General features: G+C 40.5%; 1 protein-coding gene across 1 annotated transcript in view; it reads left to right on the top strand.

Annotated features, from left to right (window-relative positions):
• Positions 1-15,172, top strand: part of LOC148360750 (teneurin-3-like) — a 238,694-nt gene that overhangs the window by 78,468 nt on the left and 145,054 nt on the right. The window contains exons 3-5 of the mRNA XM_088341657.1: positions 9,620-9,881; positions 13,417-13,590; positions 14,867-14,931. Coding sequence (XP_088197783.1) covers positions 9,620-9,881; positions 13,417-13,590; positions 14,867-14,931 — 501 coding nt within the window. The remainder of the gene's footprint in view (positions 1-9,619; positions 9,882-13,416; positions 13,591-14,866; positions 14,932-15,172) is intronic.

Here is a 15,172-nt window from a genome sequence, read left to right as displayed (position 1 = left end):
TGTTTTCAGGATCCTTGGGGAAGGCAGTGCTCAGCATTGGGGCTCTAAAAGACATGGAGTTTTACAGACTTTGTGTGGTTGGAAGGATGTATTCCATTGCATTGCTCGGTGCGTTGTTGTTTACCGTAAAATCCGGACTATAGAGTGCACCTGATTATAAGCCGCACCCACCACATTTTAAGAGGAAAACCGATTTTGTACTTGCGCAAGCCGCACCTGTAAATAAGCCGCATGCGCCCACATTAAAAAATTTTAACACAAACACAAAATTAACCCAAACCCGACTAAGTCCCGCGATTGAAACTGAATGTCCTTCATAAAAGTACACAGTCCAAAAATCACAGCCGGCAAAATGAACGGAAAATAATACCGGTACTTAAGGTTTGATGCAGACCTGCAGAGTCCGGGTCCCGTTGAAAGTAATCTAAGGAAAAAAGTGTATATTTCCAAAGGTAAGGGTGGGAAGAATATATACCCACTATTGTCTGCCGCGTCCACAAACACTCACCTTCCCCACTTCCCGTCAGCCCGCGTTTGTTTCGCCCCTTCTTTTTTATTCGCCCGTGGGAAACATATCAGAATAAGTGTCTGAAATAAAGACATTACAAAAATATACAGTTGCAAATACATATTATACATGGTTACACATATTTACAAAGAAAGACAGTACAGTTTTCAAAGCTTTAATAATAATAACTTTCATCCCAAACGGTGCCTGTGACAGGGAGCAACACACAAGCAACACGCGAGCAACACAGTAAACGGGTCTGATAAAAAACATACCGTACTTGTAAAAATCACGGTAAACCGTCCTCGTCTTCCTCCTTAGAAATGAAGCCTTCGAAGTCGTTTTCCTCAGTGTCGGAAAGAAACTTCGTCATATAGACGTCGTCCCACGCTCCCTTATTCCAAAACACGCTGGCAACACGCTCGCTCCTTCTTTATCGGACTGCTCGATTGCTTTTAGCTTGAAAGCTGCGTCATGTGCCTTTCTTTCTGCATTTTGCATGATGAGGGTATGTTTACGCTAATTTAATTTACTGTATTCACAAGCCAAGAAGTTGCAGTCTTCCTCGGCGCATATATTCCACCGGTCTAAATCTTACTTTTTGTACCAGAGCGCCGCTGGCGGCCGTTAGAAAAGTTACATAAATTGGCCGCATCACTGAATAAGCTGCAGGGTTGAACGTTTGGGAAAAAAGTACGGTAGTTATATTTTGTAACGGCCGATGTGCATCTTGAAGCTCTGTCCATCAGGGGGTGTTGTTACTTCCAGAATCCAAGGGACATGAGTCGTAGCAGTTTATGACATCCAGTCTGAAGCAGGGAAAATGTGTTCAGGTTCCAGGAATGGATTCATTTCTGTCCAATGTGCGTAAGGATAAGTGCTTCTGATTAGCACACAAAATGCATAATTTGCACGTTCCACGCTTAATGTTTGGATTGGCAAAAGCATACATAGTAATGTCATGTAATTTTCAACTCAGACACTTAACATTGCCTGGGATTATCAAGAGCCACAAAACAGATGAGTTACATTAAGTAGCTGAGGTCAAGGAAGGCCCACCGAAAGGAACGTGGTCCATATTAACTACCGTAAATTCTGGACTATAAGCCGCTACTTTTTTCCCTAGCTTTCAACCTTGCGGCTTATTCAGTGATGCAGCCAATTTATGTCATTTTTCTAATGGCCGCCAGCGGCGCTCGAGTGTTGCTACCATTAACTGCCCTGTCAAAGCTATATTATTATTATTAAAGCTTTGAAAACTCTCTCGGTGTACCGTCTTTCTTTGTATATATGTGTAACCCATGTATAATATGTATTTGCAACTGTATATTTTTGTAATGTATTTATTTGTATTTATTTTGGACACGTATTCTGATATGTTTTGCACGGGTGAACGAAAAATGAGGGGCGGAACAAACGCGGGGTGCTGAGTTTAAGTGGGGACCGCTAAAGGTGAGGGACAGACAAGGAAAGAAGAGGGGGGGAAAAGTTGGTTAAAAAAAAAGGAGTTGCGTGTTTATAGTCCGGAATTTACGGTAGTTAAAGAAAAACAGTACACCGAGAGAGTTTTCAAGGTAAGATGTGTTCATCTGATATATTTTTCCCAACCTTACCTTTGGAAATATACACTTTTTTCCTTGGTTTACTTTCAACGGGACCCGGACTCTGCAGGTCTGCATCAAACCTTAAGTACCGGTATCATTTTCCGTTCATTTTGCCGGCTGCGATTTTTGGACTGTGGATTTTAATGAAGGACATTTAGTTTCAATCGCGGGACTTGAATTCGGGTTTGGGTTAATTTTGTATTTGTTGTTTAAATGTGGGCGCATGCGGCTTATATACAGGTGCGGCTTGTGTATGTACGAAATCGGTTTTCGTCTTAAAATGTGGTGGGTGCGGCTTATAATCAGGTGCGCTCTAAAGTCCGGAATTTACGGTACATTTAATTTCAGACGACAAGCTGCTACTTTTTTTCTGCATTTTAATCATTGTGGCGTTAAATATGGTGCGGCTAAATTACGCACTGATGTCTGGAAACATTTATGATGCCCTTTAAGAGAAATTAATATATTATTTTGCCAACATTATTTATACAATTGATTGATTATTCATACAATATAAAACAGTAGGAAAATGCTTGACGGTACTTTTTTACCATTCACTTACAATATTTCAACTTTTTAAACAAATCAAAACCCTCAATTGATACTATGGAAGTAAACAGCTGTGGAAATTGTATGTACTGTATGTATATGTGGGGGTCTAAATCGACCTCTTACATGTTGTGGGAGAGCTATTTACAAGTTGCTGACGCTAGAAAAATACACCAGGCATTTTGACTTTTTACAACTGCAGTTGGAAAGGGGAGGAGGGGCCAGAAGAGGAGGAACTTACGTCCGTCTCCAGGCCGCGCTCCTAACTCTGGGGAGCCCTTCCCCCACCAAACTGCATTTATTTAGGTAGAACAAAGACAGAGAAAGAAAGAAATGCCCCTTTGGGCGGTACCAATATTTGAAATAGAAACGTAATACCATCTGGTTTAGAAAAACACACTTTTGGGGAAGTACCCTAAGCCCACCTTACAGTACGGTGGAACCTCGGTTCTCGACCATAATCCGTTCCAGAACCCTGTTCGAAAACCGATTTGGTCGATCACCGAAAATCGTTTTTGCCATTTAAAGTAATGTAAAATCGTTTTAATCCGTTCCGACACCCTGAATGTTTAACATGAACGTAAACATGAAGCTAACCCAGGCTAATCGTACGTTCGCGTTAGCGTAATCTTCCGTACGAAAGATTACGCTAACATGAACATGTAAAAATAAAAAAAGGATTATGAATAGGATTTCTTACCTTTGTGGTGGACGGTGGGGAGAGAAAAATCCTCAAAAGTTTTTCAACCTCTTTCCAAACTTGCGGCAGTTGCTTGATTATAGCGCTAACTTCCTTAGCCGCATCACTCGATTTCACAGCCTCCTTATTCTTTACTATCGTACTGATAGTAGATTTAGCCATGCTGTATTCACTAGCAAGATCGGAAATTCGTACACCTCTTTCATGTTTAGCTATTATGTCTTTCTTAAAGCCAATAGTTGGACGAACAACTTGTTTTTTTTTCACCTGTCCTGCTTGCACCGACCTTCTTCGGAGGCATAATTAGGGGCTAAAACACCCGTACGCCTCTCAGCATCGCACCCTAAATTTTTGGTCGAACACCGATTTGTCCGAACTGAGAGGCGTTCGAAAACCGAGGTTCCACTGTATCTATATTCCGGGGCCATATCCTTGTAGTAAGAGGTGGCTAGAGTCAAAAACACACTCACATTCTTGAATATTTCTGGGAGATTGATACATAGGAGGGTATTCAACGCCCTTGCGCTGCCCCTTTTAAACGCCTCTTAACTTAACTGACGTGTCGCAACACCGGTCGTCGAGAGTCATTGGATGACCAAACCCCCCAATTTCAACCCCTTAATGCCAAGGGAGGAAACGGGTACCGATGTTGTAAGTCCTAGGTTTGACTCGGCCGAGGCCCGCGCCTGTGACCTCCCACTGGTGTGGACGCTATCTTGAAAAAAAAAACGCTGCATTTCTCTTTCCGTATCTCGTCTCATCTCATTAGCTGTACCGCTTATCCTCAGTAGGGTCGCGGGGGTGCTGGAGCCCATTCCAGCAATCATCGGGCAGTGGGCAGGGGTCACCCTGAACTGGTTGCCAGCCAATCGCAGGGCACACAGGGACAGACAACTCGCTCGCTCATTCACACCTAGCGACAATTTGGACCGGCCAATCCACCTGAAATGCATGTCTTTGGAATGTGGGAGGAAACCGGAGTGCCCGGAGGAAACCCACGCAAGCACGGGGAGAACATACAAAGTCCGCACAGGAAGTCCGTTAGCTGGATTTAAACCCACACAGGAGGTTCCCAAGACCTTAAAACTGTGCCGCACACTCGCTAACTACTGCGCCGCCGTGGTGCCCCTCTTTCCGTATCATTGCTGTCAATTTCAAGTAGTAGTTTCCTTTAATCCTCATGGAATGATGATAGGCAAATGTTACTTGGCCCGTCACCGCGGGAGCCACCAATGAGAACAATACACAAAGACACGCTGTGTTGCAGTCCGGGACTATTCTCCACAGTATGGTTGCCCTGGCGTATAGGGCTCACATTTTATGCAACACAGCCGTCATTCGTGTTTTCTTTCAGCGTAGTAGTAAATATGTGCTCACTACAAGCGGTAACAAGGACCTGCCTGTTGTTCCAGCTCATGTTTGATCAGTTGGAGATTGTTTCCCTCTCTTTTCTCAGCAACATTTGACAAACTATTGTTATGGTAACAGCTAATCACTCAGCCTTCTACTTTTGTTCCTTTTTTACTCTCTCTCCATCAAAAACACGCACTCTCTATTGACAAACTAATGGTAATATATCAGTTTCCACTTAAACAAAATAAGTTAACTCCAATTTTTACAATATCTCCAAATCACACACACGCTTTTCTACCACAAACTTTTTAAAACCTCAATATTATCAGCAGTCACAGGCATGGCAGAGCTGCCGCTCTAACAGTATTCTTGCTGCTTCAGTGGCTCCGCCCCCGGTTGTTCATTTAATCAGAAAGCGCAGGGTGGGTAGCGTCTGAGAAGAGAAGAGGAGCAGTAGACAGGGAGAGTGAGGCTTGGCTGCATATGAGCCTAAATAACTAATAGTTTTAATCGGCCCTTCGAATAGATAAAAATACTAATACTGAGGTCCCAAATATCGGTGCCAATAATCGCCCCGCCCAGTTAATCGACTGTTATCGCAGTTTGCAATAATCTGTGGGTCTGTGCAGCCCTTTGAGACTCTTTGTGATTAAAGCATATAAAATAAGCATGACTTGACTTGACTTTTGTGACAGCCATCTTGAATGTTCACCTGATCAAAAACAACTTCGAGTAGAGCTGAAAACCAGAGCTGTAAATACTTTATTCTAATGGCTGTTTAAACTTGCGGCTTGAACTCCGTCTTAAGCTTCATTCTTAAATTTCAGCGTGCAGATTTAATCGGGTGCAGTTTGTTCTCTGGAATTGACGGTACTTAGCCGAAGACGGAGAAAAATGTGGAGAAAAGGGTGCAAGTAAGGAACAGAGCGGGAGGGCTGAAGGGGTGTGCGAGGTCAGTGTGTTGATGTTTCAATAGGCAGAGAAAAATGTGGAACAATGATTAGAGGCTCTGAAAGGAATGCAGCTGCCTGCACTAAAGGAGTGCATGTAGGAAAGAACTGGCAACTAATATGGTGTGTCAGATTAAGGGAATGTCAGGAGCGTCAGACAGGGGATGGGAAAATGGAGATCTAAAGACAAAGATTCAAGATACAAGGAGAAGACTATGTTTTTTCACGAATCTACCAACATCATGTGGATATATCCGATAAAGTAGTTGGATTTTTCAAATCACAATTATAACTACCGTAAACTGCGATTGGCTGGCAACCAGTCCATGGTGTCCCCTGCCCACTGCCCGATGATTGCTGGGATGGGCTCCAGCATCCCCGCGACCCTACTGAGGATAAGCGGTGCAGCTGATGAGATGAGATGAGATGAACTACCGTAAAATTCAGACTATAAGCAATGTTCTCGTTTGCCCGCGTCCCTGCGTCCTAGACGCATTATTTTTCCCGAGGACCCATCGTGTCAAATCAACGTGAGTCCCCGGGACGCAACTTTTTTGACACAAAATTGTCATTATCATTTTTTAACAAAGATTGACCGCACTCCAAACTTTTCGTCAGGCAGATCCGCCATTGTTGTTTTGGTCTCGCGGTTCGAGTTTTCGTCTGCACACCAATCTCCAGTTCGAGTTGTGTAGTGAAAGTCCGTCTCTTTTTAGAGAACCGGCTTTTTTGGCTCAAGTCATTAAAGAGAGGCGGCTCTCAAACGGCTCACTTGCTTTGATGCATTATATTACGAATGATTATGTTGTATAAAGAAGTTGAGAAAAAAACGAAGTATAAAAGGAGAAAATGAAAAAAGACAAGTTTGTTTAATCAGTATATTACCAACAATAATTTAATGCAGAAAATGAATTAATAATTTGAATATAAGAAAGTATTATTCTACTTAATTATATTTGCATGTATTTTTTCCTTCTACAGTGAACGTCCAAGCGACTTCATTTTTGAACTTTTTTTTTATAATAAACCTCATTCATGTCGAGCAACTCAGTGTCTCACAACAAAATGTTCATTAACAATATATATGATATAAGGAAACGCCTTTTTCAGGCCTGAAGTCCAGAAATGACCTGTTTAGACCGGAACGTGCATTTTCTCACCCGACTACGAACGTATCAAACTGGAATAAGAGTTGTTTTCAACAGGAAGTGACCGTAAAATACCCATTTTCCTCTTGAAATGCTCTTTTCTTTCAATAGCAAACATATTTTGATTGATTCAAACCATTCCGGTTACATGACACTTGAAGTTCACATCCACATCAAGTTCAAATTCTCTCCTTTTTCTTTACAAGCTAGAATAGCCTAAAGGTAACTTTCCTTGGCCAGCAGTAGGTATTGAATCGAATTCAACTTTACTCCACAAAAGCATTTTGCAACAGTCCATCAGCTTCCAGCACTCCAACGCAATATCAAATGAAATTGATATCTACTGAGAGTTCCATGAATTTGTTGTAAGCCCATACTGCTCACCACATTACAGGAAAATTCAAGTACATTTCTAAATAAATAACAAATCCTCTATTTACTTTTCTGTTGTATTTATTATTTTGATATTTCTAAATGTAAATATTTTTCGAATGCTAAGTAATGAAAAATACATTATTGAACCAAGACGTGTTTTTCTCCCATAAAGCACATTTATATTCATTTTATTAGCTAAATGTATTAGTTTATCTGTTATCTTGTAAGAAACATTTGAAAAATGAGCAAAATGCCCCTACTAGACAATATTTAGAGCAATGTTGCTTTAAGAGACGTGACCACATAATTTGTACTGCAAAGTACTTTAAAATTTAAATAATTTAAAGGGACCTTGTGTGTTATTTAGCGCCTTCCAGTGGTAAAAAAAAATATTGATTTGAATAGCAAGTAAAAATACGTGAACAATCATATAAACAGGGTTGGGTAGGGTTACTTTAACTGGATTACTTTCAATTACTTTTGGATGACTCCAATACCAAATATGCTAATAAAAGACAAAAGAAACTAAATATGAATAAAATGATGACTCACAACACGTGGTAAGCTTTCTCTCCTGGCTTTGATCTCTTTGATTTCCGGCAAAACTAACATAAAATGCGACAAACAAAATGAAAATCAATCCAAACAGCTTGCCAACATCGTTTTTGCCGTTCCATGTATTCCGTTACTCCCCAAGCCTGCACAAAATTTAGTCATTTTATTATCTCTTTGTGATTGAGGACTATTCAAATAAACATGACTTGACTTGAAGCGTCATCGCCTCCTATCGGTCGCACCCAAGACGACAGGTGCATGCTTCACCTTAAAGGGCACTATGAAATGTGTATTAGTTGAAGTATTATCTATTGATTATGAGCTTTTATTATAGGCCATGCAAAACAAAGTAAAGTAGCCTTTCCCAGGGGTAAATTGTAAGGGTAAGAACTTCCTGCAACTGAAAATGTAAGTTAGATTTTATTGTTATTTTACACATATATGGGGAGAAATTATTCTTAAAACAATTTACACACATATTGTTGAAACCCACAAATATATTTGAGATTTGCTCAAGATATGAAAATCATATGTCTTGATAAATGCTCACACACGATTAGAAATTGCATAAGCAAATCGCGGATATATTTGCGGATCTGCAAAATATGTGACTCACACCGGATTTCTTCTTTTAATGGTACTGGAGCAATGTTCCCTCTAATTTTCCACGGGTCTGAGCGTTCACACAAAGTCGGTGAGCAACGCTTGAAACAACAGTGAGCAACCATAATCCCAAGTGTGTCAAGATAAATCATTATCAAACATGTCCAAAACTTGACATCAAGTTACATTTTGCTGAGTTTCCGGCAATGCAAAATTCTTTTTCTCTTTTGAATGAATTGACTCATGTACTATTGCAAAGGTTGTACACCCTACAAACGTCGTTTGTTCTTACAATTCTTTCCCAAGATATCCATTTCTTTTTATTTCCTGATCTATTTTGTCGCATAATATTAACATTTTGGGGGGCTTATTTAGTCGGTTGCACGGTACGCAACTGGATTTAATCACATTTTTTAGTGGAAGTACAATGTTGGCAACACGATTCACTTGATATAATTGGAAATTATTTGAACGCAACACAAACTTTTTTATTCTTTTTTTCTGTGTTTTTTTCTACATTTTTGTAACTTTTTACTTTTTTTACTCCATTTTCTTTTTTCCTACATTTCTTTCTTTTTTTCTGGCTTTTTTCCTAAATTTTTCCTTCTTTTTTTTCTCTTCCTTTTGTTTCTTTTTTCTCAGCTTTTCACTACTTTTTCATTTTGGTATTTTTTTCTTTTTTGTTCTATTCCCCCCTTCTTTTAAGTCACTTTTTGGATAGTTTTACATAATATTTGGTCATGTTGGGATTAAAGAAGCAAAAACAACCTCTGAAGAGCCGTTTAGGACCCGAAAGAGCCGGTTCCTTTTATTGAGCCGAGCCGAAGAAGCCGGTTCTCTACTAACTTTACTCAACTTCATTCTACTCTGACTCGACTAGACTTCAAAATACCGCATTTAGGACACAACGTCAGGGGAACCCGTGTATTTTAACCTTCATGCACTGTAACTTTGACTTAAGTCGCTTCTTAATTAGTAATTTTGAGCTCTCATTTTTTTGCGCTGGCTAGATTTTCTTGTGCGCTGAGAATGTGCGAGCAGTGCGCAATTGCGCACGCGCGCAGCTTAGAGGGAACACTGTAGTGGAAACGTTGAAAAATTGCCTTTAAAAGTCCTTCAAAAGTGTTTGAATTTGGCCATGAAAAAGCTGTATGAACTCTGCTTGAAGATAAAATCGCTTTTTAAATGACTCTTTTACAAATGTGTTTTTCATTTCATGCATTTCAAATTTGCTAGCACAATTAAAGTCCCTACTTTCTGTCCTTTGCTTTCAGAGCAAGCCGGCAACCATCACATTTTACCTCCAGTGGCTCCCCCATATTGTCAGCAGCCCTCAATAACAGCTCTAAACCAGTCTCTGGGCTCTTTGCAACACCCTGGTCGATCGCTGAATTCTACACGGAAACTAACGCCTCCCACTGGAAGCCCGGCCCCTGGGGCTGGTCAATCACCTGCCGAACTGCAGAACACACCCCCAGAGAGCGTCCCGCTGCAAGACAGCTGGGTGCTGGGTAGCAATGTGCCTCTGGAAACGAGGTAAATTACTGTATTTTCCGGACTACGAGGCCAGAAATTGCGCCTTACAACACTGTGCGCCTCCAAACAGTGCCGTGATAAGGTTTTGCCCATTAACCCAGTGTGTTATTTTGCATATTTACCACTCACAATGGTTTCTGATCATTTTAATATCACACAGAGACAACCCAAAGAAATACAAAATGCAGTTTTTAAAATGTGGATTCCATTTATTAAAGCCCCCTTAAATTCAAAACCTATCTGGCCCTATGTGAAAAAGTCATTGCTCCCTTAACCTAATAGCAAGTTGGGCTACCTTTGTCAGGAATAACAGAAATAATATGTTCACAATATTGGTAATTAGTCTTTCACAACGCTATGTAGGAGCTTTGGCCCACTCTTCTTTGCAAAATTATTTGAAATCTGCCATATTATGGGGTGTTCTAGCATGAACTGCCCGTTTAAGGGTTAGGGTAGACTATCAGCTTGATGTGTGTCGTGTGACCAAAGGTGCTTTTACATAGAGCATCTTTGAACATGCTATGTAAAAATTCAGATTACAAGCTTCCTAAATTTACCAGATTTTTATTAATATCCTTAATCTTTTCAGTTATTTAATGTCAAAATGTGCCCAAGACCTTCTGTACACCCTGTAAAGTTCCGGAGAAGACAAATCTTTGAATCATTGAAGGACTTATCTAACTGCATTTTACATGGATACCTGCAAATGCAACACTTATATTCCCTCACATAAATACATGCATAAAACTCGGGAGAAAGTTTTTTTTTTTTTTATACATGCACGAGGTTATACTGTGAAATGATGTAGATACATTCATGCACTGGTATGGTTCTTTCTCATCACCTCATGGGTGTGGATAAAGCCTGGAGGCCTGCCGCTACAATAGAAGGCTGCAGGAAAACCCAAATAGCTATAGAACACCTATTCCTCATCACTAAAAACTCATTTAAATATTATCCATCCATCCATTATCTGCACTGCTTATCCTCAGTAGGGTCGCGGGGGTGCTGGAGCCCATCCCAGCTATCTTCAGGCAGTGGGCAGGGGACTCCCTGAACTGGTTGCCAGCCAGTCGCAGGGCACACAGTGACAGACATTCGCTCGCCCATTCACACCTAGGGACACTTTGGACCAGAAAATTAACTTGTCATTCATGTTTTAAGAATGTGGGAGGAAACCGCAATGCCCGGATGAATAGAATAGAATAGAATAGAATAGAATAGAAGAATAGAATAGAATGTACCTTTATTGTCATTGTTACAACATGGGATATATTGTGACAACGAAATTGGCCGTGGCACTCCAGTCCCACATTTTACAGTGAGGATAAGGAAAACAAAGAGATAAAGGAACAAAGAAGATGTTTTAACTGTCTTTGTTGTATAGGCTTTGTTTCCTCCGGAGGGGGGTGTATGAGGGGGTGAGGGACAGACAGAGATGGGCGGATCCAACTAGATGTTTGAACTTACTGTACACACGGTCCAGTGTTTTTTCTCTAATTGCTCAGTCCACGTGTTGAATGGATTTGGGAAGTACAGTCCTTAAACATTCCCGATTAAAGTCGCCGGCGACGATAAAAGCTCCGTCGGGGTGTGCAAGCTGCTATTTATTAATAGCATCGGGCAGGAGATTTAGCGCTATGCTAACATTAGCATCCGGTGGAACGTTAGCATACGGTGGATGTTATTGTAGTTGCAAAAGAAGTCAAAGGGAAAATATGAGGGATAAAAGAACACTGAAAAACAAAAGACAAACTGGAGCCCGTGAAGCCGCTGCACTTGCTCGCTCCGCCATCTTGGAACGCACGCAAGCACAGGGAGAACATGCAAACTCCACGCAGTAGGTTCGATCTCATGACTTCAGAACTGTGCCGCCGTTACACGAGCAAATTGAGCTATGAGTCCAATCCTGGAATGAATTAAGCTCGAATGAAGACCTATCACTTTACATTCCTTCAAATCCAAATCTATGAAGATACTGTAACCTGTAAAATTAGACCGTGTTCAGTGTATTGTTCCGTATTTTCCTCTTTTTTCAGCCCCCCCTTCATTCTGTTTCTGTAATTCCCCCAAATCTCACCTTATCTCTGTTTTTTGCCTTGAGGCAGAGATTTAATTACAGGTCCCTTGTTACGATCGGCTATAATTGTTGATCACCCTCCCTTGTTAAAGAGAAGTCGTAATTGCAGGCGCTAATTAGCAGAAGCTCTGTCATTAATTAGAAGCTGTGAACTTGATAATTACTGTACATGCTTTTTGCAGGGCTTTTATCACTCTTTAACTACTCTCGTTACGGGAATAATAACTTTTGCATCGATTGAAGATGATAAATACTGTACTTTAATTAAGTGTATGGTTCTCATGTACAGTGTAAATGAGGCCTATCAAATGTATTTGCATATTAGTCATTTTATACCGAACTATTTATTGTACAATAATCCTTGCTTTATCACGGTTTCGCCACTTTCGCAGACTGTCATCGTCTAATGTGTTAAACAGAGGAAGATGCTTTCTATCGCCAACAAACTTGGACTTCTCGACGACTTGCTCTGGAGCCACACGCGGGTCTTTAACGCTCCCTAGTGGCCTCTTGATGCTTTTTCAAAATCGTGTAATAATAGAAAAATATGTGGTTTCTGTAGGACGGGACCGGAAAGTGAATGCAATTTTCCATAACGGCCACATGATGGCAGCAAAGTAGCAAGTCAATAAAAGTGGATCAAGTCCTGAATCCATACAGCTCTGCAATAAAACAGATTATTTTTTAAATAATTTAACGGTACAGAAATTATTTGTAAAAAAAATAAATAAATAAAGATGTCTACTTCTGAGGTTTTGACTAGTAGCACATCGCTTGTGTTCAATTTTCCTGCAAAAATAATGACTGTAAGTCTTTATAGAGCTTAGCTTGGCGATGATAGGACGGAGCAACACAATTGGTGGCGGCAAAGGAAGCCTCGAATTAATTTACGAGACACAGTTTTTAGTTTGTTACATGGTCTCCGCTACAATCTAAACTAGAATGGCTATGTGCCGTTAGATCATCACCAGCATTAAGACGCAAAACAGTTTCTGGCGTATCCCTTTTTTGGCAGGGTCATTGGCATTTTCACATCTAGAGTGACTACTTTTAAAATATTTATGGTCTGGCCAAACATCTTCTGGCTTGAGAGAGAATCATTTATTTCTGTTACTCTGCTGAGTTAGCAAAACCAAAAGTACTCAGTCAGCTTTTGGGGCATTTTTCACATCTAGGGTAACTTACCTGACTGCCTGTAAAAGATGGTGGTCATATCTAAACTCCTTCCTGCTTATCTTGGATGGACAGACACAATCAGATAAACAGATATACATATTTAGATCCCATACGAAGACATCCCCACCCTCAATCTTAAGAACATACTCCGAGAAGCTATAGCATTATTTTCAAGTAATTCTTGTAATCACTTTAAATCATTTGGAACCATTCATTTTGTAATAAGGTATGGACATGTGGTACCTTTTATCTTCTCATTCTTTGTTTCTCTATTTCCAGGCACTTCCTTTTTAAAACAGGTACAGGTACCACCCCACTCTTCTCCACAGCGACACCCGGCTACACTATGGCAACAGGCTCAGTGTACTCCCCTCCTACTAGACCTTTACCAAGAAACACCTTGTCTCGCTCTGCCTTCAAGTTTAAGAAATCCTCCAAATATTGCTCATGGAGGTAAGTCCATATCTAGCTATATAACATGCTCCAGTGATTTACAGTATAACAAATAAGATCATGTCATATATCTATCCATGTACCCATACATACATCTAAAGACAGTTTGTCCTGAAATACATACACACACACACAAAAGCACACACATATATATAAAGTAAGTAAGGATAACTTTTAGGTGCTTGGGTTGTGATGTGGCTGCAGTTGGTGGAATGGAGTGGGAGGTATTGCACAGAGTGAATCAAGGAAGCAAGGTTTTGGGTGCTCTAAGGAGAGTGATGAGCAACAAGAGTATGAGGATGGATGTTAAGAGGGGACTGTATGAGAGTGTGATTGTTCCGACTGCGTTGTATGGTGCAGAGACTTGAAGCATGAACACAGATTTGAGAAGGAAATTAAATTTTGAGGAGTATGTTAGGAGTGACAAGATTGGATAGATTGAGAAAATGAAATTGTGAGAGACAGAACTGGAGTAGTAGTGGAACCGAACAAGCGTGTGGATAAAAGTTCTCGGTTGGTATGGACACATGGTGAGGATGGATGAGGAGGATCTACAGAGCAGAAGTCAATGGAAGGAGACCAAGAGGAAGGCCGCAATGGATGTGGATGTATGGTGTTTTGAGTGCTCTGCAGGAAAAAGGTCTAAGTAGAACGGAAGCTAGAGCTCTTGTTTGTCATAAAAACACACACAAAAATGTATTGGGACCATGACCTTTTAGTCATCATCCTTCCGATCTCCTCTTTCTTCCACTCAGTCGCTTTACTTCCACATCCTCTCACATCTTGTGACCCTGTAACTAGGGTTTGCCAGACCTTTGGGTCTTCCTCCCCCTTTCTTTGCTTTGCTGTTTCTTTGGGAACAGAAATATAATCTTACCAAAAAAGAATTCCAGTTTAATACATTATTAGGAACATATCAACTATGTTGGCGTAGAATGGATACCAGCAGAAGTTTTCAGCTATCGCAGCAAGCTGTCACCAAGCAATGAGCTTCTCTCTTCAGCCCTTCAAAAGACCGTTCTGGAAATTGAGATTACGGGCGAGTCATAAGAATCCCTGTTATAAACAAATGCTTTTTCTCATGCTCTATTCATATAAACGATTTTATTGACGGTAACATTCCAAACAACCCTGGGTTAAAAGATTTGAAGACAGAATGTTTCAAATGTAGGAGAAACGGTTGAGGAAAGAACGAATGTACGAATAAAGGTTTGAAATGTTTTCAAAAACAATATATTTACTAAGATGACACCGATATGATGTGCTTTCCTTCTAGGTGTACAGCCCTAACTGCAGTAGGAATGTCTATACTGCTCTCCATCCTGCTCTCTTACTGCATAGGTAAGATCTCATCTGTACACACAGCATGCTCAGTGGCAGGTCGATAACAGAATAAAAAATAACTCGCTGTGCCATCTCATTTCTCCTCTAAGTTAGTCATCGGTGTGTTTCCTTATTCTTATTTGTAATGTATATTTTTTTCCCCTATGATAACCTGAAAGACTGTTGTCTTCACCCCTTTTGGGCTTACTTATTTGGCATGGTCATATCAATGTATTGTTGACAGTAGGGCTGCAACTAA

The sequence above is a fragment of the Urocampus carinirostris genome, chromosome 8, assembly GCF_059441175.1.
Source record: "Urocampus carinirostris isolate Australia breed hairy pipefish chromosome 8, RoL_Ucar_1.0, whole genome shotgun sequence".
NCBI classification, from domain to species: Eukaryota; Metazoa; Chordata; class Actinopteri; order Syngnathiformes; family Syngnathidae; genus Urocampus; species Urocampus carinirostris.
The sequence above is the reverse complement of the archived record's forward strand: the minus strand, read 5'-3'. Positions and strand labels throughout refer to the sequence as shown.